General features: G+C 52.4%; 1 protein-coding gene across 6 annotated transcripts; it reads left to right on the top strand.

Annotated features, from left to right (window-relative positions):
• The first annotated feature begins 5,431 nt into the window (after positions 1–5,431).
• On the top strand, positions 5,432–19,856 carry LOC125168997 (uncharacterized). 6 transcript variants are annotated; one of them, XR_007153386.1, is made up of 8 exons: positions 5,432–5,572; positions 5,928–6,004; positions 6,974–7,043; positions 14,205–14,264; positions 15,073–15,203; positions 15,917–15,967; positions 18,380–18,919; positions 19,744–19,856. XR_007153386.1 is itself a non-coding variant. In XM_047864561.1 (6 exons), the coding sequence occupies exons 4-6, from the start codon at positions 15,099–15,101 to the stop codon at positions 18,911–18,913; spliced, it is 690 nt and encodes a 229-aa protein (XP_047720517.1). In that variant the 5' UTR covers positions 5,909–6,004; positions 6,974–7,043; positions 14,205–14,264; positions 15,073–15,098; the 3' UTR covers positions 18,914–19,188. The 6 variants fall into 6 exon arrangements, 1 of the variants encoding a protein (XP_047720517.1); XR_007153385.1 differs by lacking the exon at positions 5,432–5,572 and having other exon boundaries at positions 5,906–6,004; positions 14,205–14,291; XR_007153387.1 differs by lacking the exon at positions 5,432–5,572 and having other exon boundaries at positions 5,907–6,004; positions 19,741–19,856.
• Positions 19,857–20,680: the final 824 nt, after the last annotated feature.

The following is a 20,680-nucleotide window of genomic DNA, read 5'->3' as shown; positions in this document are numbered from 1 at the left end:
CTCACGGCTTGTGAGTTGGAGCCCCGCATCGGGCTCTGGCCTGACAGCTCAGAGCCTGGAACCTGCTTCAGATTCTATGTCTCCCACTCTCTCTGCTCCTCCCCTGCTCACGCTCTGTCTCTCTCTCTCAAAAGTAAAAAAAAAAAAAAAAAAAAAAATTTTAAATAGTTGAACCGATGAAACCAATAAAACACTTAATATGTGAATTCCATTCATTGTGGATATAGCAAAGCACGCTATTTTGCAACTCCCCTACATCCTATGGATTCTTCTGTCTCAATGCCCTTCCTTAGCCTGGAAGTTCAGCAGACATGTGAGAAGGTCTCTGGTGATCACAAAAGGGGAACCGAATACAAGGAGGTACATTTTACACCCATCAGAATGGCAGAAATTTAAGTCAGACATCACCAAATTTTGGCTAGAGTCTGGCAAACGGGCACTCACGTGTAGCCCTGGTGGGAGTGTGAACGGATAGTCACGCTGGAGAGCAATTTGGTGTCTCTAAGGAAGAACTTACTTCCCCTTCTTGGCTGGTGCTAGAGAAAGTCTTACCCACCTGCACAAGGGGAAATGTACAAGAATGTTCTTTGCAAGACTGCAGTATGGAAACATTGGACATAGCCTAATTGTCCAATAAATGGGGACTCTCCTGGTAACTAGTTAATAGGAAATACAGGAGAGAGGGGGATAGAGGGACAAGCTAAACAACACTTTGAGAAAGCAGCCAGACAAAACCAGAAGATTCTGCAGGATATCTGGCCTGGTCTCTTCCATAAATCCATGCCATTAAAACAAACTAAAACAGCTCTAGGTTAGAAGAGACTTGAGGGATACAACCAGTCTTAGCCTACAGGCCAGGTGGCACCACGGGGCAGGGAGGCCGGGCATGCGATATGGCCCATTTGGGGAAGATATTTCTACCTGGATGGTGGAGGCCACGGCTGCTCCGGCATTCTTGCCCAGGGCTCCGGTTCCTCGGTGGGATTTCTATTTCCCTTCTTTTCTCCTTATTTTCTTAGTTCTTTCTTTTTGGCTCTACATATGTGACTTTCAAAGGTACAAAGTAGATAGACTAGTATGGAAGCTCACGTGCCTATCATTGTCCAGTCAACGGATCATGGCCATTTGGGCCCATCCACACCGCAGGAACCCTCCGTCATCCACCCCCCCCAGGCTTTCTGAAGCAATTCCTGAATTTCATCGTATCCTTTATTTTTGTTACTTTTTATTTAAATTCTAGTTAGTTAACATATAGTGTAACAATGGCTTCAGGAATGGAATTTAATGATGCATCACTTACATATAACACCCAGTGCTCATCCCAACAAGTGGCCTCCTTAATGCCCATCCCCCATTTAGCCCATCCCCTCACCCAACACCCCAGCAGCAGCCCTCAGTTCGTTCTCTGTATTTAAGAGTCTCTTATGGTTTGCCTCCCTCTTTCTCTTTATCTTATTTTTCCTTCTCTTCCCCGTGTTTATCGGTCTTTGTTTCTGAAATTCTACATATGAATGAAATGATACGATATTTGTCTTTCTCTGCCTGATTTATATCGTTTAGCATGATACCCTCTAGTTTCATCCACATTGTTGCAGATGTCAAGACTTCATTCTTTTTGATCGCTGAGTAATATTCTTTTGTGTGTGTGTGAATATACATATATATATTACATCCTCTTTGTCCATTCATCGGTTGATGGACATTTGGACTCTTTCCATCATTTGGCTATTGTTGATAGTGCTGCTATAAATTATGGGGTACATGTGCCCCTTCGAATTGGCATTTTTGTGTCCTTTGGATAAATACTTAGTTGTGCCAATGCTGGGTCATAAGGTGCCTCTAGTTTTAATTTTTGGCAGAACCTCCATACTGTTCTCCGGAGCGTTGCACCAGTTTGTATTCCTACCAACAAGGCAAAAATGCTCCCCCTTCTCCGCATCCTTGCTGTCATCGGTTGGTTCTTTTTTTTTTTTTTTTAACGTTTATTTATTTTTGAGACAGAGAGAGACAGAGCATGAACGGGGGAGGGTCAGAGAGAGAGGGAGACACAGAATCAGAAGCAGGCTCCAGGCTCTGAGCCATCAGCCCAGAGCCCGACGCGGGGCTCGAACTCATGGACTGTGAGATCCTGACCTGAGCTGAAGTCGAACGCTTAACTGAGCCACTGAGGCGCCCCCATCTGTTGGTTCTTGAGTTGTTCATTTTAGCCATCCTGACAGGTGTGAGGTGGTATCTCTCTGTGATTTGGATTGGTATTTCCCTGATGATGAGTGATGTTGAGCATCTTTTCATGCGTCTGTTGGCCATCTGGATGTCTTCTTTGGAAAAGTGTCTGTTCGTGTCTTTGGCCCATTTCTTCACTGGATTGTTTTTTGGTTGTTGAGCTTAATGAGTTCTTTATAGATTTTGGATCCTGACCCTTTATCTGATGTGTCATTTGCAAATATCTTCTCCCATTCCATCGGTTGCCTTTTAGTTTTGTTGATAATTTCCTTTGCTGTGCAGAAGCTTTTTATCTTGATGAGGTCCCAATAGTTCGTTTTTCCTTTTGTTTCCCCTCATCCTGCCATTTAATCTGTAAGTATTTCATCTTTTCCTTAACATACCTTTATAACTCAAACATACTCAAGGTACTTGGTCTATGATTAAATGCACAATTAAAAAGAAGACAGGAAGCCCATTCCACCACTTCTAGTCAACACTATACTGGAGGTTTGAGCCAGTGCAGTTAATCAAGATAAATAAATTTTAAAAAATCCTGATTGGACAGGAAGGAGTAAAAATTATCTCTATTTGCAAATGACGTAATCTTGCATGTAGAAAACCCTAAGGAGAACACACACACACACACACACACACACACACACACACACCCTTATTAGAACAACCAGTTCAGCAAGGTTTTAGGATATGAAATCAATATACAAAAATGTATTGTATTTCTATATATTAACAATGAACAAACCAAAAATAAAATTAAGAAACAGCTCCACTGGGGCGCCTGGGTGACTCAGTTGGTTGAGCGTCCTACTTTGGCTTGGGTCATGATCTCACAGTTCATGAGTTCGAGCCCTGCGTCAAGCTCTGTGCTAATGGCTCTGAGCCTGGAGCCTGCTTCCAAGTCTGTGTCTCCCTCTCTCTCTGCCCCTCTCCTGCTCACGCTCTGTCTTTCTTTTTTTTCCAACTTTTTTTTTTTTTATTTATTTTTGGGACAGAGAGAGACAGAGCATGAACGGGGGAGGGGCAGAGAGAGAGGGAGACACAGAATCAGAAACAGGCTCCAGGCTCTGAGCCATCAGCCCAGAGCCCGACGCGGGGCTCAAACTCCTGGACCTCGAGATCGTGACCTGGCTGAAGTTGGACGCTTAACCGACTGCGCCACCCAGGCGCCCCACACGCTCTGTCTTTCAAAAATAAACAAATGTTAAAAAAAAATCTAAAAAAGAAATATCTCCATTTACAAAAGCATCAAAAAGAAGAAAATACTTAGCAATAAATTTAACAAAAGAAACACAAGATTTGCACACTGAAAGCTGTAAAACGTTGTTGAAAGACATGAAAAGACATCCTATGTTCATGGATTGGAAGTCATAATATGTGTGTGTATTTTATTTTAGTTGACACACAGTGTTGCATTAGTTTTAGGTGGACCACGTAACAATTGGACAAGTCCATACATTATCCTGGGCTCACAGCAAGTGTAGCTGCCATCTGTCAGTATGCAACACTATTCAATACCACTGACCAAGGTGGGGGGGGGGGGCGCCTGGGTGGCTCAGCCGGTTAAGCGTCCAACTTCGGCTCAGGTCATGCTCTTGTGGTTTGTGGGCTCGAGCCCCACGTCGGGCTCTGTGCTGACAGCTCGAAGCCTGGAGCCTGCTTCAGATTCTGTGTTTCCCTCTGCCTATCCCATGCTCATGTTCTGTCTCTGTTTCTCAGTAATAAATAAATGTTAAAAAAAAATTTTTTTTTAAATGCCACTAACTATATTCCCGATGCTGTACATTTTGTCCCCTTGACTTATTCATTCCCTAATGGAAGCCTGTACCTCCCATTCCCCTTCCATTTGCCTGTCCCTCCACCCTTGTCCCCTCTGGTGAATATCAGTTTGTTTTCTGTATTTATGGATCTATTTCTGCTTTTTATTTTCATTTGTTTTATTTTTTAGATTCTACATGTAAGTGAAAATTGTTTGCAATTTCTCTCTTTCTATCTGACTTATTTCACTTTGCAAAGTATCCTCTAGGTCCATCCATTTTGTCATAAATGGCAAGATCTCGCTCCTGTTTATGGCTGAGTAATACCTAGTAACACTTCATTGGAATCTGACACATCATTGTATTTTTTTTTAGCTAAAAAAGTTGTTTTTAAGGTTTTTTAAAAATGTTTATTTACTTTTGACAGAAAGAGACAGACCATGAGTGGGGGAGGGGCAAAGAGAGAGCGAGACACAGAATCCGAAGCAGGCTCCAGGCTCCGAGCTGTCAGCACAGAGCTCGGCCTGGGGCTGGAACTCACGGACCTGAGATCATGACCTGAGCCGAAGTCGGACGCTCAACCGACTGAGCCACCCAGGTGCCCCTGTTTTTGAGGTTTTAAATTATTTATTTTGAGAGAGGCAGAGACTTGAGCAGGGGAGGGGCAGAGAGAAAGGAAGAGAGAGAATCCCAAGCAGGCTCTTCACTGTCAGTGCAGAGCCCAACAGGGGGCTCGAACCCACAACCATGAGATCCATGACCTGAGCCCCAAACCAAGAGTCCGATGCTTAACTGACTGAACCACCCAGGCGCCCCTTTCATTTTTTTAAATGTTTATTTATTTTTGAGAGAGAGAGACAGAGCACGAGCAGGGAAGGGGCAGAGAGAGGAGACACAATGGGAAGCAGGCTCCAGGCTCTGAGCTGACAGCACAGAGCCCGACGCGGGGCTCCAACCCACGAACCAGGAGATCATGACCAGAGCTGAAGCTGGAGGCTTAACTGGCTGAGCCCCCCAGGTGCCCCTTTCATTGGGGTTTTGATTTGCATTTCCCTGGTGATTAGTGATGTTGAGCATCTGACATCATGTTGAGGTGGCAAAATACTACTCAAATCGACCTACGGATTCAACACAGTCCTTGTCAAAATCCCAGCTGGCTCGGGAGGGGGCCTGCCGCCTGAGTGGTTCAGTCAGTTGAGTATCCGTCTCTCCTCTGTTCTTGTATGTGCATGTACTCTCTCTCAAAATAAATAAACGTAAACAATTTTTTTTAAATTACCAAAGAAGCTAGCGAGTTCACAGCTAACAGGATTTGCGGCGTATCCAGTTCCCCAATTCCTGTCATTCATTCAAAACATATGTTTGAGCGGTTACTGTGCCGGGCACCGTGGGGGAGGGGTGGGGGGAAGGGACCTTGGGATTGGAACCCTTAGGCGCATGGACTCGTGGGCCAGTAGAAATCCTTGGGCCACTTCCACACAGGCTGATCCGGCCGGCGGTGGGAACGCAGGGGAGGGGCTTGTAACTTCCGTGGTCCGGGAAGGCTTCCTGGAGGAGGCGCCAAACTCAGCTCCCCAGGTTTAAGGAAGCCAGAGGTGGGGGCGGGGTGAAGTCCGGGCTGGGGGTGGTTGGGGGAGGGGCTCGCGGCCCTCCTCAATCTGGGCGATGGGAAGTGGCCGCCGCCCGGGGGCGGGAGCAGTCCTCGGGTACCGCCGGAGGGGGGCGGCGGGTGGGCGCGTTAAAAGGTTTGGACGTCATCCCGGGGCACAGGGGAGTCGCTCAAGATTTCGCGACAAAGCGATGTCCTCAGGAAGGCTTCCGTGGCCGCGAAGGGAGCGCGGGAGGGCGGCTCCGAGGCGCGGGGCGCAGGGGCGCGGGGGGCGGGGGTCTGGGCGGGGCGGGAGGGGCCGCTCGCCCCGTCGCCGCGGAGATGTCTGTGACGTCACACAGGTCCGGCCACAGCCCCCCGCCCCTTCGGGGCTCGGCGGTGACCACGCCGGGAACGAGATGGACAAGCCGTTCAGAAGGTGAGTCTGCGGTGCCCGCCCGCACGCCCCGCGCGCCCGACCCTCGAATTCCGACCTGGGCGGCACTGAAGGAGCCTCGCCCGGGCCCACCTGGGTGGCGAGCCCATTGCCGGTGGCCCCGACGACCGGAGGGACGACACGCCCTCGCTACGTCGGGGGCTCCTCTTCCCGTCCAGCCCCAGCCCCGGCAGGGGGGGCGCAGGTGCGGGGCGCAGGGGCCTGGCCGGGTGCGCCCTCCCCGCCGCTGCTGGCCCCGCAGGGGGCCGCTAGAGCCGCGTGGGCCCGGGTAGGACGCGGGTGGGCTTCCGCCAGCAAGAAGGGGCCGAGGCAGCTGGGTCCAGATCCTGCGGGGGGGGGGGGGGGTTCCGTGGGAGTGAGGACAGCCTTCCCTGGGGGGTTGGTGCCCCACCGCCTGGGTCGGGAGTCCTTGCCTTGGAGACCCACCCCCCCCCACTTTTTCCCCTTATGGAGGGGCAGCCAATCTTCCAGGAGTCAGGCCTCCAGGGCAGTGAGAGCCTAGTGTGTGGTGAGGACGGAGGTGGGGGGGGGGGACCTCCATTTCCCTCCAGGCGTTACCTGTGAGGGGTTAAGAAGGGGTGCCTCCAGCCTTCTTCCAATGTGGGGAGGGGTGGGGGCCGGTGGGCGCTGGGCCATCTCTGCCCAGGGTCAGGGTCAGGGTGGGAGGGTGGCCCCGGGCTGACCCTGCTTTGCCCTCACGCATGAAACAGCTTGGTGGACATGTTCCCCTCCCCCTGCAAACCCACAGGAAAATTCTGGGTCACCTGGGAATTACCCTGGGGTTCGTCTGCAAAGCTACACAGTATTTCTCCAAAATGTCATCTTAACCCGTAGTTTCCTTGAGGGCAACCTGATTTAAAATAAGAAATAAAATCCCGAGGTCCTGTGTTCCAGGACCAGGAATTCTGTGAATTCCTTCAGTCTGAATAGCGGTTCTTATTTTGGCTGTAGAACTTGGTGATCTGATGGATTCTGATACAAGCCCAGGTGCTTTGGAGAGGTCGACTCGCAGATAAACAAGGTAGGGTGAGAATTGGCTTCATCTGAAACATGTGTGTCCCCCCCTCCCCTCCCCCCTTTAAAGCTTGGTCAACATTGTCTGGAATGGGAATTGTGATTTTTTTTTTTTAAGTCATCTTTGTGCTTAACGTGAGGCTTGAACTCATGACCCCAAGAGCAAGAGTCGCAGGCTTCATGGACTGAGCCAGCCAGGTGCCCTGGAGTTATAAGTTTTCGCCTTTTTTTCAGTTGGCGTAAGGAATATGAAAAAAAAAAAAAAATCCACTGTCTTTCCTTTTTATTACAGCTCAGAATAATTGCACGAAAAAGTGGCCAAAGTAATATCAAGTATGGTAGGAAGGTGTCCATCATAAAATCTAACACTGAGGGAGGGGAAAAGGGAAAAAAAAACCAACCCCAGGGCACCTGGGTGACTCAGCTGGTTGAGTGTCTTGATATTGCGGTTTGTGAGTTCAAGCCCTACATTGGGCTCGCTGCTGTCAGTGCAGGGCTTGCTTGGGATCCTCTGTCCCCCTCTTTCTCTGTCCCCCCCCCCCCCACTTGCACTCTCTCAAAAATAAGTAAATACTGAGCGTAACCGCTCAGTCGGTTAAGCGTCTGACTTCGGCTCAGGTCAGGATCTCACCGTCCATGAGTTCGAGCCCCGCGTCGGGCTCTGTGCTGACAGCTCGGAGCCTGGAGCCTGCTTCGGATTCTGTGTCTCCCTCTCTCTCTGCCGCTCCCCTGCTCATGCTCTGTCTCTCTCTGTCTCAAAAATCAATCATTTAAAAAAGTTAAAAAAGGGGCGCCTGGGTGGTTCAGTCAGTTAAGCGGCCGACTTCGGCTCAGGTCATGATCTCGCAGTCCATGAGTTCAAGCCCCGCATCAGGCTCTGTGCTGACAGCTCGGAGCCTGGAGCCTGTTTCAGATTCTGTGTCTCCTTCTCTCTGACCCTTCCCCATTCATGCTCTGTCTCTCTCTGTCTCAAAAATAAATAAAAATAAACATTAAAAAATTTTTTTAAAAAAGTTTAAAAAAACATTAAAAAAAGAATACCTCTGTGATTTGTGTACCAAAGTACAGACCCTCATGCCCCCACCCCCCACCCCATCATTTAAAGGGTAGGACTAAGGAGGATAATTTTCAGTCTCTGACTTCACTTTCTTTTGTTCTTAAAATTTTTTTTTCAAATATTTTTGAGAGACAGAGGGGAGGGGGACAGAGGATCTGAAGCAGGCTCTGTGCTGACAGCAGAGAGCCTAGTGTGGGGCTCGAACTCCCCAACGATCATGACCTGGGTTGAAGTCGGACCCTTAACCCACTGAGCCACCCAGACACTCCTCTGACTTCACTTGAGACTATTACACTTGAATGAATATTTCCTGAGCACTGACCCTGGCCCAGGGACTTGGGCATGGAGATAACGAAGCCACACCTAACAGGCATGTGTCTAAAGGACGTAGAGTGTGGGGGCCGCCTGAGGGGCTTAGTTGGTCAAGTGTCCAGCTCATGGTTTTCGCTCAGGTCACGGTCTCATGGGCTCTGCTAACAACACGGAGCCTGCCTGGGATTCTTTCTCTCCCTCTCTCTGCCCCCCCCCCCCCAATAAATAAATAAATGTAGAAAAAAGGGACATAGAGTGTGTGTATGTGTATGTTTTGGGGGTAGTGGTGTTTATACTGTGAAGAGCAACCCTCAACAGCTTCCTGCTCTCCCAGGTTCCTGGGCCAGGAAGGGGGGCTCAGATGTTTGAAGTCTGGACCAGATCTTAGTTTCTTTCAAGCAGGTAGAAAATGAAGACAGAGCTTCCTGTGAAATGATAGACCATGTTACCACTGCCTATCTCCACCCGAATAAAGCCAATCCGCCTAGAAACCACTTTGGGGATGGGGCACCTGAGTGGCTAGGTTGATTAAGCATCCGACTTCGGCCCAGGTCATGATCTCACAGTTTGTGGGTTCGAGCCCCACATCGGGCCCTGTGCTGGCAGTTCAGAGCCTGGAACCTGCTTTGGATTCTGTCTCCCTCTCTCTCTGCTCCTCCCCTACTCATGCTCTGTCTCTCTTTGTCTCTCAAAAATAAATAAACATTAAAAAAATATCACTTTTGGGGATGTGGAGTTTGAGGATTCTTTCAGAACAAATTTTATTGCAAGGAAAGGGTGCCTGTTCTTGAACTAGAACTGTTGATATTAATGAATATTGTTAAGAGATAACTTAAAATTTTTTAAATGTTTATTTTTGAGAGAGAGAGAGACAGAGCGTGAACAGGGCGAGGTCAGAGCGAGAGGGAGACACAGAATTTCAAGCAGGCTCCAGGCTCAAGCTATTAGCCCAGAGCCCGACGTCGGGCTCGAAACCACGAAGAATGAGATTGTGACCTGAGCCAAAGTTGGACGCTTCACCGACTGAGCCACCCACATGCCCCAAGAGACAACTTTTATTATTTTTGATTGATTGATTGATTTATTTATTTTTAATTTTTTTTTTAAACGTTTATTTATTTTTGAGACAGAGCATGAGCGGCGGAGGGGCAGAGAGAGAGGGAGACACAGAATCTGAAACAGGCTCCAGGCTCCGAGCAGTCAGCACAGAGCCCAATGCGGGGCTCGAACTCACGGACTGCGAGATCATGACCTGAGCCGAAGTCGGCCGCTTAACCGACTGAGCCCCCTGGCGCCCCAAGAGACAACTTTTAAAATGTGTTTTTCCTTTAAAGCAGAAAAGCAAAATTTACTTCAGTACTGAGATCAACTTAGTGGCCAACTTAGAACAAACCCGGTCCGAATTCTGATGACCCCACCGTGCCTCTTGATGGTGGCGGATGAGGCCTCCCCGTAATTTTTCCTCCTTTTTTCCTACATCTTGAGAATACACTCGCGGAACTCCTCTTGGCCGAAAGATCATTTTGCGTGTGTTCTCTTCCTCCTTCCTGCAGACCGGCGTGTCTGCCCCTAGGCCCCCCCTCGGGAGCTGGCTGTCTGGACCTCACTTTGCCTTTGTAGCCCCTGCTCCTGGACTCCAGGCAGGAACCTTCAGACCCAGCCTCATTCAGCTAGGGAGTGGGCCTGACCCCCCAGGGCCACGCTTCCTGGACGTGGTTCCAGGGGTGGAGTGACAAGGGGCTGGGGACAGGTCCTAGGGAGCTTGAAGCTAAGGTTAAGGAGTCCTGGGCCTGGACCGCCCCCTCTCCTGCCCCCTCCCTCCCAGAGGAGGTCACCCTAGTCTCTGGGGCTTTGGATTGTTTGGGGGAGGTCTTGGCCCATCATTTTTTTTCCTCTTCCTGCCTTGTTGGCCAGCATTTAACCTTGTGATTAGAAAAATGTAAAAATGGCTCTTCGTTCATTCATTCATTCATTAAAATTTTTTTATTTAAAAATTTTAAAATGCTTATTTTTGAGAGAGAGCACAGGCAGGGGAGGGGCAGAGAGAGAGGGAGACACAGAATCAGAAGCAGGCTCCAGGCTCCAAGCCGTCAGCCCAGAGCCTGATACGGGGCTCGAACCCACAAACCTCGAGATCATGACCTCGGCCAAAGTCGGCCGCTCAACCGACTGAGCCGCCCAGCCACCCCTTTGCTGTTTATTTTCCAGTGTTTTATTAGTACACTAAAACGTTCTATTTATAAAGCAAACATTGTAAAGCTTTGTTAGGAAAATTGGCCAAGCGTTCAATTTGTAGCAAATGTCAAATTACCACGTTGACTCTTAGCCATCTGGCAGTTGGCAAATGGGAGCTGCTGTCTGGCCTGGGGCAGGGTGGCAGGTCTTGGTGGTGGTGTCACTGTAGCTACACTGGAGACCGCTGAAGCAGGGACACCTCTTGGAGGAAAATGCACCGCTGGGCGCCCGGGGGGCTCAGTCAGTTGAGCGGCCGACTCCGGCTCAGGTCACGATCTCACGGTTCCTGAGCTCAGGCCCCACGTGGGGCTCTGTGCTGACGGCTCGGAGCCTGGAGCCTGCTTCAGACTCTGGGTCTCCCTCTCTCTCTGCCCCTCCCCTGCTAGCACTCTGTTTCTCAAAAATAGATAAACATTAAAATAAATTTAAAAAAGTAAAATTGTCCATGACCACCGGATATTAAAAAATATGCACTTGGCCGGGGACGTAGCGGATGAGGGCGCCTGTGGGACATGCACGCACACAGGCCTCCAGGAAATACCTGTTGAGCATCGACCCCGTGGTCAGTGCTGTGCCAGGCTCTGGGGACACGGCTGTGGACGGAGAAGCAAAAAGTCCAGGTGACGGCGTTCGAGTCGGTTGAAAGGGGCTGCCGATCCCAGAGAGAGAGCAGGAGGGCACGGAGATTGCTAGAGTGACCGGGACCAGGGAGAAAAATGCAGTGGTGGGTGTTGTGCGCCTGCGTGAGAAGAGGCGGCTTGAGCGGGAGGTTGGGATGTGAGCTGGGGGGCCTCTAGCGAGGCCTCGTGGGAGGGTGGCCTCAGTGGAAAGACAGGTTAGAAGTGAGGGGCTCAGCCCGTGAGGGGGGACCGCCAGCCGTGGAGGGGTGGACAAGAGGAGCTGGGAGGGACCGGGAGGCCACAGGGGGCAGGAGGGATACTGTGTGATGCCAGCCAAGCTCTAACAGCGTTGCTCTGGGGCGAGGAAGTGGGGAGAAAGCAATGGGATTCTGGGCTCATCTGGAAGCTGGCTGATGAACGGGACGTGGGGTTTGGAAGGGAACGGGTCGGGGCGATGGGAAGACTGTAGCTTGAACAGCAAGATCAGCAGAGCGGCCTGTGCCTAGCCTGGAGGGCTGCGGTGGGGCAGGTTTGGGGAAGGTCAGCCGGCTGACCTTGGACAAATAAGTTGGGAGAACCTGTTAGAGATCCTGGCGAGGACCGGCGGCGAGGCCCGGGCGTACGGAGCCGGGAGGTGGAGACCAGGGTCACCAGAGGCGGGGGGGGGGGGGGGGGGGGGGGGGGGAGGAGGGCCTTGGGGCCAGGGACGTGGGTGCAGGTGCTCGTGTGTGCGCGCGAGTGGGCGTGTGTAGCTGGGCAGATACAGGGTGGGCAGCGGCACTGAGGGTTAGAGCTTAACCCCCAGGACTCGGTCGAAGGTAGGGATTTGGTGGCTCTCAGGGCAGAGGTGGTGACTTCTCAACTCTTCATTAGGAGATTTTCAAACATGCAGCCCAAGGGGACGGGCTGACGTTCTCGCAGCTTCTCGGCAGGAAGGCCTTTTTTAGGACAAGCCCAGCACCGTCAGCCTGCCTTAGGCCTCACGTGCTCCCCTGAAATCATGAGCCTCCCCCACCCCCGGGAGCTGTGGGGGGACAGGCAGCGGCAGCCCTTGGGGTAAAGGGCCGAGCCTGGGTAAAGGGCCGAGCCTCATAGCCCTTACATCCTGTGGACAGATCACGAGATAGAGTCCTGCCCCGCCACGTGGACAAGTGCGTAGAAAGGAGCCCGTGTGGGGGCGCCTGGGTGGCTCAGTCAGTTGAGCGGTTGACTCTTGATTTCGGCTCGGGTCGTGATCCCAGGGTCGAGATTGAGCCCCACCCACATCGGGCTCCCCACTGAGCGTGGAACCTGCTTAAGATTCTCTCCCTTTCTCTCTCTGCCCCTCCCCCACGTTTCTTTCTGTCTCTCTCTCTCTCTCTCTCTCTCTCTCTCTCTCAAAATAAACAAACATGTAGACATTAAAAAAAAGCCTGCATGTGGATCCACTCTGCATGTCCTGGGGACGCACAGGGTGGCCCACAGTCAGCATCTGGGGGACCTCGTGTATTTATTGTATGATGTTTAATGGTGGTTTTTTTTTTTTTTTTTTTAACCACACGCATGAAATACCTTTTTGTTAAAAAGTACGTAAGAAGCCCTTTAACACGGTGCCAACCAGCTGGTCTAGAAAACATGGGGTTGGCACTGACCCTGGCCTGTACCTCCGTCAGAGAAAGCGAGGAGGAAAGAGGGGTCTGGTTCCTCTACTTGTTATAATTTCACTTTTTTGGTACTTTTGTTTGCACTTGGCCTGGAGAGAGCACTGAGAAACAGGACGCGTTCCTTCGGAGTTCAAAGTTAAGTTGCTTTGGACATGTCACAGGGACACAGGAGTCAACGGAACGAGTTCCGGCCAAAACGGGACTAAATCGCGTAGCATGTATGTAGTTATTCTTTTTAAATGTTTTAGTTTTTTCGGTAATCTCTACGCTGAACGTGGGGCCGGAACTCACAACCCCGAGATCAAGAGTCACATACTCTTGTCGTATTTATTATAACCCAAGTGTAATTGAGTAAATCAACAAGCAGGTAGAAAAATCTCCCACGCGGAGGGAGCCCCGTAGACGCTCCCTGTCTGCGCGGGGGCATGAATCTCCAGTCGTTGAGTGTGGTGGCCGGCGTGACCGTGTCCCAGGAGGGCCGGGAGGGAGAAACCCGACAGGTGCCATGCCAGCCAGGTGGCCACGGCGAGGTCCCTGTAAAACTTCATGGTGACACCCGTGCGATGAGGGCACTGCCCCTCTGGGGGCGGCCTCCCCAAATCCACAGTCCTAGTGATTTCGGAAGAAAAATGTCAGCCGAATCCCGTGGGGGGACATCTTACGAGACGGTCCTCAGAACCGTCCAGGTCATCAAAAGCGAGGAGAGCCTGAGGCGCTGTCACAGCCGAGAGGGGCCTAAGAGGATGTGGCCACTGAGTGGCCACTGGATGGAATGTAGTGTCCTGGGTGGGACCCGGGGGCAGAAAGAGGAGGCGAGGTGAAAGCTAATGACATCTGAAGGAAGTACAGACGGACTTCAGTTAATACTTAAAGAAATTGATTTTTTAAAAATATTTATTAACATTTATTTTTGAGAGACAGAGAGAGGCAGAGCATGAGCAGGGGAGGCGGGGAGAGAGAGAGAGAGAGAGAGAGAGAGACAGAATCTGAAGCAGGCTCCAGGCTCCGAGCTGTTTGTTAGCACAGAGCCCAACCCGAGGCTCGAACTCACCAACTGCGAGACCATGACCCGAGCTGAAGTCGGACGCTCAACCGACGGAGCCACCCAGACGCCCCTTAAAGAAATTGATTTTTGCTGGGAACCGTTCTAGCCTTGAAGATGCTAATGTGCCTTGTGCTTTAGGGTCTGTTTTTATCCTTTCCTGTTCCTCTGACCTTGGCCCGGAACTGGTGTGCCACGGAGCCCACTTTGGGAAGCTGGAGGTAGGCGTGCGTGTGGTGACTGTGGCGCTTCCCCTCAGGGCCTGGCGGTGCCTTCCCGCGAGGACTCTTGAAAGCCAGGGACATGAGACTCCGCGGAGGTAGGTTTGCAGCCCCTCGTGCTCTGGGTAAGTTGTTTTGTTTTTTGCTGTTCTCGCTCTTCTTTGGGTGCCTGTTGTTTTTTGAAAAAGTTGTTTTTTTAACAACCTCACACTTGGGAAAAGCTCTCTGACTCGGGTGGGTCAGTCCCCATCCCGGGCTCACGTTCTTCACCTGTTAAAGGGGGAGGAGGACATTTGAGCTGAGTGGGTGCCCCCCCAACAGTCTAGAACTTTCAGTGTCAATGAATGTGTGACATTCCCTTTTTTTTTTGCCCCTAGATTTATCTGTGCTTTATTTCAAAAGAAATTGAAATTGTTGATAGTAGTTAGCGTAATAAAAATGAAAGCCTCAATTAAAGAATATATTTTCCTCGTAAAATAAGATATTCTTTTTTTTGTTTCTTTTTTTTTAACTATGAAATTTGTCAAATTGGTTTCCATACTGAATGTGTGACATTTCCAATGAGCTTGTTAAGACCGAGCTTCTTGGGGCAAAGGAGTTTTCCCCTCACAGAGGCGAAGCCCACGGGCTACACTCCCCGCCACCAGCTGCCCGCGGGTTCCCTAAAACGCTTTCAGAAAACTCTAGATCTGTCTTGGGGAGGTAGCACCCACGGTGAAACCCAGCCCCGTTGGGACGCAGCTCTGGCTCTGACAAATGCGTCCTACAGAGCGACCGCCATCACAGCCGAGGCACACAGTCCCACAGCTCCGGAAGGTTCCCTCCTGCCCTTTTGTGGCCAAGCCCTCACCCGCCCCCGGCAACCAGTGACCTGTGCTTTGTCCCTGTGAACTTGATGTTTTGTAGCAAAGTGAAAAGCCCAGGCCCCGGCCATGGCTGGTCTGAGGTCCGGCCGGCCCGCCTGCATCAGGGCAGCGTTTGCTAGCACCAGGGCCGGCTTCCAGAAGAGGTGGAGGAACACACCCCATCGCTTCAAGGTGCTCTCCTGCTTGACGCCCCCTCCCCTGCTAGTGGACATGGGGGCAGGGCGGGGAGGGCGGGAGACCCCGTGTGCCCCAGACCAGGAACCCTTGCTCTGGGCCCGCACCCTCTGTGGAAATGGTATTCTCAGCGGTTCTTGGTAACATCTTTACGGGGCTTCTCTTCTCAAAAGCAGGGGTGTTCAATCTCCTGTCCTTTGGGAGTCTGTCGATGAGAAAAAGCAAGAGCTGCTTTCTCCCAGCAGCCTGGGATTAGCAAGGAGGGTTCTAGAATATCTGGTGCCAGCCCCGGGTTCTTCGAGGGACCCTGAGCAAGCAAGGCCTGGCTGTTGTCTGGGCCTCATCTGTAAAGGAAGGGGTTAGGACGGATGGTCTAGTATCTTCCATGATCTTCTGGCTTTGGGTTTAGAGTAAGTTCCAGGGTTCTCTCTCCCCAGTTAAATCCAGCTGCTGAATTCACCCTCTTGCCACATTCCTGGTTCTACTCTTCCTATTCATGGCGGCCCACGTTTGCATTTTAGTCCCTCAGACCAGGGAAGTCCTTCTTGTCCGCCCCCGAGGGCCGCCATCCGCCGAGTGTCCGGTGTGGCGGGACCCACGGGCGTGGGTTCTCTCTGCCCCTTGCTCTTGAACGCTGAGCTGCTGTCCGCCTGCCTTCATCGAAAGGATTATTCAGCACCGCCTGTCTTTGTTTCTTTAAATTTCCCCAGGCCAATCACAAAAAGAATCACATGGAGTTAATTGAAGGTATCTGGAGAGAGGTAGGTGATAGAATGGGCCAGCAGCCAGTCCCCTCACTTAGAGGACAGTGGAGCCCTCCCCAAATCCAAGTCCCCAGAACCAGCCACGGGCCGACCCTTCAAGGAGGACTTTGCAAGGAGAGTGGTTTGGGACCTGCTGTGTGTGCCCTTTTCTGGTTAAGAATGGAGTTACTATATGTGAGGCGGAGCTTCACTTTGATATTTAAACGGATGTTTCCTTTTTTTTCTCCACCCCCGCCCCCCCCCAAAACATTTAAGTAAGAAAAAGACTCAAAGTAGTTTCCCCTGGAAGATTGACAAGGCCATAAGTTTGAGTAATTGCAATCTCAAAATTAATTAATCTCTACCCCCGGCGTGGGGCTCGAACTCACATCCTGGAGATCAAGAGTGGCACATTCTACCGGCTGGGGTAGATTAAATTCAATCGAAATTAAAAGCAATCTCCATAATCAGTTCGGGGATGGTGAATATTTGGTCTCATGGTGCTTTGAGGCACCAGGTCATGCTGTCCTGCCGTTCTGACCCAAACCATTCTAGCCAGGGGATAAACGTCCTATCCCGGCATCCCTTGGTTTGTAAGTATGGATGCTGTTGGCTGATTCGCAGGCCGAGACCGTTAGCCTCCCCCACACGGGTACCCCCTCGGGCCTGGGCCTTGAGGCCATCGTGGGGGGTCCCACGATGCTGGCTTTGTGAACTCCAACAATTCTGAGCGGTCTCTGAATCTGAAATGATTACCGTTGCCTACAGACTATGCTGTTAGCTATTTTATTCCCTGTTTTGGGGACTCCGTAACAGCGTTGACTGTCCACAGAAGAAATGAGCTTTCTCGGGAGGTTTTCACCACCCAGGTGAGATGACCCCATGGGGGTCCCTGAATTGGCTCAGCCCCGGGGCCTTTTCTCAGGGTGTGACTGAAGCCCCGTCTGTGGTCAGTGAGAGGGGAACACCTTACTGGTCCTCACGGGGCCCTGGCGGAGCTGGGGGGGGGGGGGGGTCAGCGCAGCGCTGGGAGTTACCAGGGGTGCAGCTCCCCACTGTCAGTGGGGGAAGTGACGATGGTCAGTCGCGGGGCCTTAGACTTTCCTGGAGACCCTTGCTGCCAGAGCCACTTCGGCAGGAGGGTAAAAAGCTAGAGTAAGGAATAGGAAATTCGGGTACGAGGTCAGGTCAGAAATAGGAAATTCGGGTCAAGGAATTCGGGTACGAGGTTGGGTACACGCAGTGGAGCCGTGTGATAAGGGATCCAGAGAGTTCCAAGGCCCCCTGAGCCAGCGGTCACAAAGAGGCGGCCAGCTGCTGACCTGCACACGTGGCCTTTGAGGACAGAGCGCGGGCACCTTTGAAAACCGTGACCACTGGACTTAAATGCTCATCTCAGCCCCTTTGGGCCGCCTTGGACAGCCCTTCGTGTGGGGGTGGTGGCTGGTGAGGGGCACGTGTCTGCACCCCTTGGTCAGGGAGCCTGAGGCAGGCAGGCCAGGAAAACGACTCTGGGAGGAAGTGAGCTCAGACAGCGCCCTCCCGGGCCCCTGGTGGTGTGGACCGGCCTGTGCACGGCACTGGGATAAGGGCTTTCAGTTATGGGGCTCAGATTGGGCTCCCAGTGATGGTGGACCCTCAGGCCTTTTGGATGCTATGGGGTATCTGTCTAATGCATTTTTTATTTTTAATTAAAAAAAATTTTTTTAATGTTTATTTTTCAGAGAAAGCGAGCGAGCAGGGGAGGGGCAAAGAGAGAGGGACACAGAATCTGAAGCAGGTGCCAGGCTCTGAGCCATCAGCACAGAGCCCGACACGGGGCTTGAACCCACGAACTGTGAGATCATGACCTGAGCTGAAGTCAGATGCTTAACTGACTGAGCCACCCAGGCGCCCCAATTTTTTATTTTTTTAATGTTTCTTTTTGAGAGTGAGTGCCAGCTGGGGAGGGGCAGAGAGAGAGGGGGACAGAGGATTCCAAGCGGGCTCCGTGCTGTCAGCACAGACCCCAAGGCAGGGCTCAAACCTGTGAACCGAGAGATCGTGATCTGAGCCAAAGTCAGATGCTTACCTGGCTGAGCCACCCAGGTGCCCCTATTATTTATTTTTTTTTAAGTTTATTTATTTTGAGAGAGAGATCGAGTAGGGAAGGGGCAGAGAGAGGGAGAGACAAAGTCCCTCAGCGCAGAGCCCGACGCGGTGCTCGAACTCACAAACTGTGAGATCATGACTTGGGCCAAAATCGAGTCGGACGCTTAACTGATGGAGCCACCCGGGTGCCCATCTAATGCATTTTTAACAATTGCAAGGCAGATATGCAAAATTTGCCACCATCAGTGATGGAAAGAGGAACTTCTGCGCGTGACAAGTGTGTGGTGCTTTACCCTGGTAGAAATTGCTAATTGGCTCAGAAATAAATGATGTCGTCAGTTTTTAGATCCTTACGACGGCCAGTCTTCGGAAGATCCCCCCAGCCATTCTGTCTACAGTCTCAGCACCTGTTGTCCGGGCGACGTGACCTGTATTGTGCCTTCACACGCACCGACCTCCAGGAGTCCAGGAGAGGTCCGCGTAGAAGATCCTCTCGCCTCAAAAATCCCAGACCGCCTCCTCAAAGCTGCCAGCTGGGGCCCTGCGTCCCCGGAGGCCGACGACGTGGACATGTGGCCTGTCGAGGCCAGCGGCCCCGAGGCGCCAGGGTGGCCAGCCGGGCCGTCCGGAGCCCCAGAGGACCGGAGAATGACGGAGGAGGGGTGGCCCAGGGCAGCCGGTCCCCTCCTCCCCACCGCGGAGCCCTCTGAGCCCGGCAGACACACGCAGGGCAGGACCAGAGGGTCCCGGCCGCCTCCCAGACTTGGGAGTGAGAAGGACAAGGGGCCCAAGCTCATCCTCTTCAAGAGGAAACTGGAACTCTTACTGGCAGAGCCCGAGAAAAGGAAGAGGAAGAAGCAGTATGTGGCCTAGACCGAGGTGAGCGGAGTTGGCTCGGGAAGGAGGTGCCCGTTGGCCAAAGCCAACGCTGACGGACTTGTATCAATGGAACACTTGCCCTTTGCGTGTCTTAAACAATGAACACCTGGGTGCCCACCTGTTTGCTTACAAACGGGTTTCCGGTGGAGGAAAGGTCCTGTGTGACCCTCGTGGAACCCGCTTCCCGAGTCCGAGCATTTCTTGACTTTTACTAAATATTTATGCGTTGGTGGAACAATTTTTTTAAAAAACCCGAATTCGTGGTACCCGTTGTTCTCCCTGCTGGCGCATCTGCTGAGGGGGGTGGGGGAGTGGGGGATGGGGTGGACAGAGGAGGGGCTCTGGGGGTTGCTGACACAACAAGGTAAGAATATTTAGGATAACACACTGGTGGATTCTGGTGTGAACTGCCCACCCGGCACCTTGACCAGCTGCCTCGTGTCCCCGTTTCCGTTCCTCTGTCACTGTGTTCACAGAGGGTTTTCTGAGCAGTTGGTTTTGGCTGTTGACAGCGTCATGGTCTTGATGTGCTTTTTTAAATTTAATTTATAAATGTTTATTTTTGAGAGACCGGGGCAGAGAGAGAAGGAGACAGAATCTGGAGCAGGGTCCGGACTCTGAGCTGTCGGCACAGAGCCCGACATGGGGCTCGAACCCACGAACTTCGAGATCATGACCTGAGCCAGCGTCGGACGCTTAACCGACTGAGCCACTCAGGCGCCCCCTTCTTGACGTGCCATTTGAAAACAATGGGGTGGCAGTGGCTCTCTTACCCTTTCCCAGCTTCTGGGCGTTTGCTCACTGAGTCTTTTATTCCCCAGCAGGCATGAGCTGAGCACAAGCCTGGCGCCAGTGCCGGCTGGCCGCTGCCCACACGCCCCGGGACCCCCAGGACCGTGCTGTTCCCAAGTGCCAATAAAGGGAAGCCCGAGGAGAAGAGCGCCCGTTCCTGCGGGTGGGCGGGGCGCCGGGGTGCGAGGTGGGTAACGGGGGGCCGGCCCGGGCACAGGCGCGCCGCTGTCCCGGCTCCGGGGCCCTCTGGCCTGTGTGCCAGCGCTGCTCGCTAAGGATGAGTAGTGCCGTGGCCACTCTTCGGTCCGACCCTCCCGACTGGACGGTGAGTGGGTGGTCCCAGAGGTGGGGTCCACCCCCCCCCCCCCCCCCACCGAGGCCCCCACAGGCCGGGCTTGCAGTGGGGCGAGGCTCAGAGGCCCTGGGGCCCAGGACGGTCACACTGGGCTTTCGGGGGCAGCAGGCAGGCGTCCAGTAGGCGCAGCGGCTCCCGCTCAGGGCCTCTGGACTGGCGTCCGGTCCTCCCTGTTCAGGAACTTGCTCTGTGCCGGGAGGGCACGGCTGCTCTCGTGCTTGGGACCCTCACCTGTGTGTGCTGGGTGGGCAGAGGAGGTAGGCAGGACAGATGCCCATGGCGGCCTTTCTGTGGGCTCCCCTCATCCGTCCTTGGGCCTGGTCCCAGCCTATAGCCCTGTTCGGGAATACCGCTGCAGAAAAACTAAAAAACCTTATTTATCGGTTCAGAGAAGAACCTTTAAAACGGACCTCAATTTTCAATCAAGTAGAACTTTGGACTGCAAGGCGGCTTTCCCAGGATCCCTGATAGACCATTCCAGAACCGGGTGGGGAGGAGACTGGTTGCCAAGCCCTGGGGATGTTTGGAGCCTGGCAGTTGCCCAGAAGAGGTCGGGTCGGCGTCAGGGGCAGGTGCCTAGGCACCCACTCAGACCCGGCTCCTCACCCGGCTGG

Source organism: Prionailurus viverrinus, chromosome B3 (assembly GCF_022837055.1).
Source record: "Prionailurus viverrinus isolate Anna chromosome B3, UM_Priviv_1.0, whole genome shotgun sequence".
Taxonomy (NCBI): Eukaryota; Metazoa; Chordata; class Mammalia; order Carnivora; family Felidae; genus Prionailurus; species Prionailurus viverrinus.
This window is presented reverse-complemented; position numbering and strand designations above follow the sequence as displayed.

Excerpts from the sequence above, each read along its gene's own strand:
- LOC125168997 (XM_047864561.1), top strand. The coding sequence starts at position 15,099 with ATGGCTGGTCTGAGGTCCGGCCGGCCCGCCTGCATCAGGGCAGCGTTT. Across the intron at positions 15,204-15,916 it reads ACACACCCCATCGCTTCAAG|GCCAATCACAAAAAGAATCA; the intron begins GTGCTCTCCTGC and ends AAATTTCCCCAG. Across the intron at positions 15,968-18,379 it reads TTGAAGGTATCTGGAGAGAG|TTTTTAGATCCTTACGACGG; the intron begins GTAGGTGATAGA and ends TGATGTCGTCAG.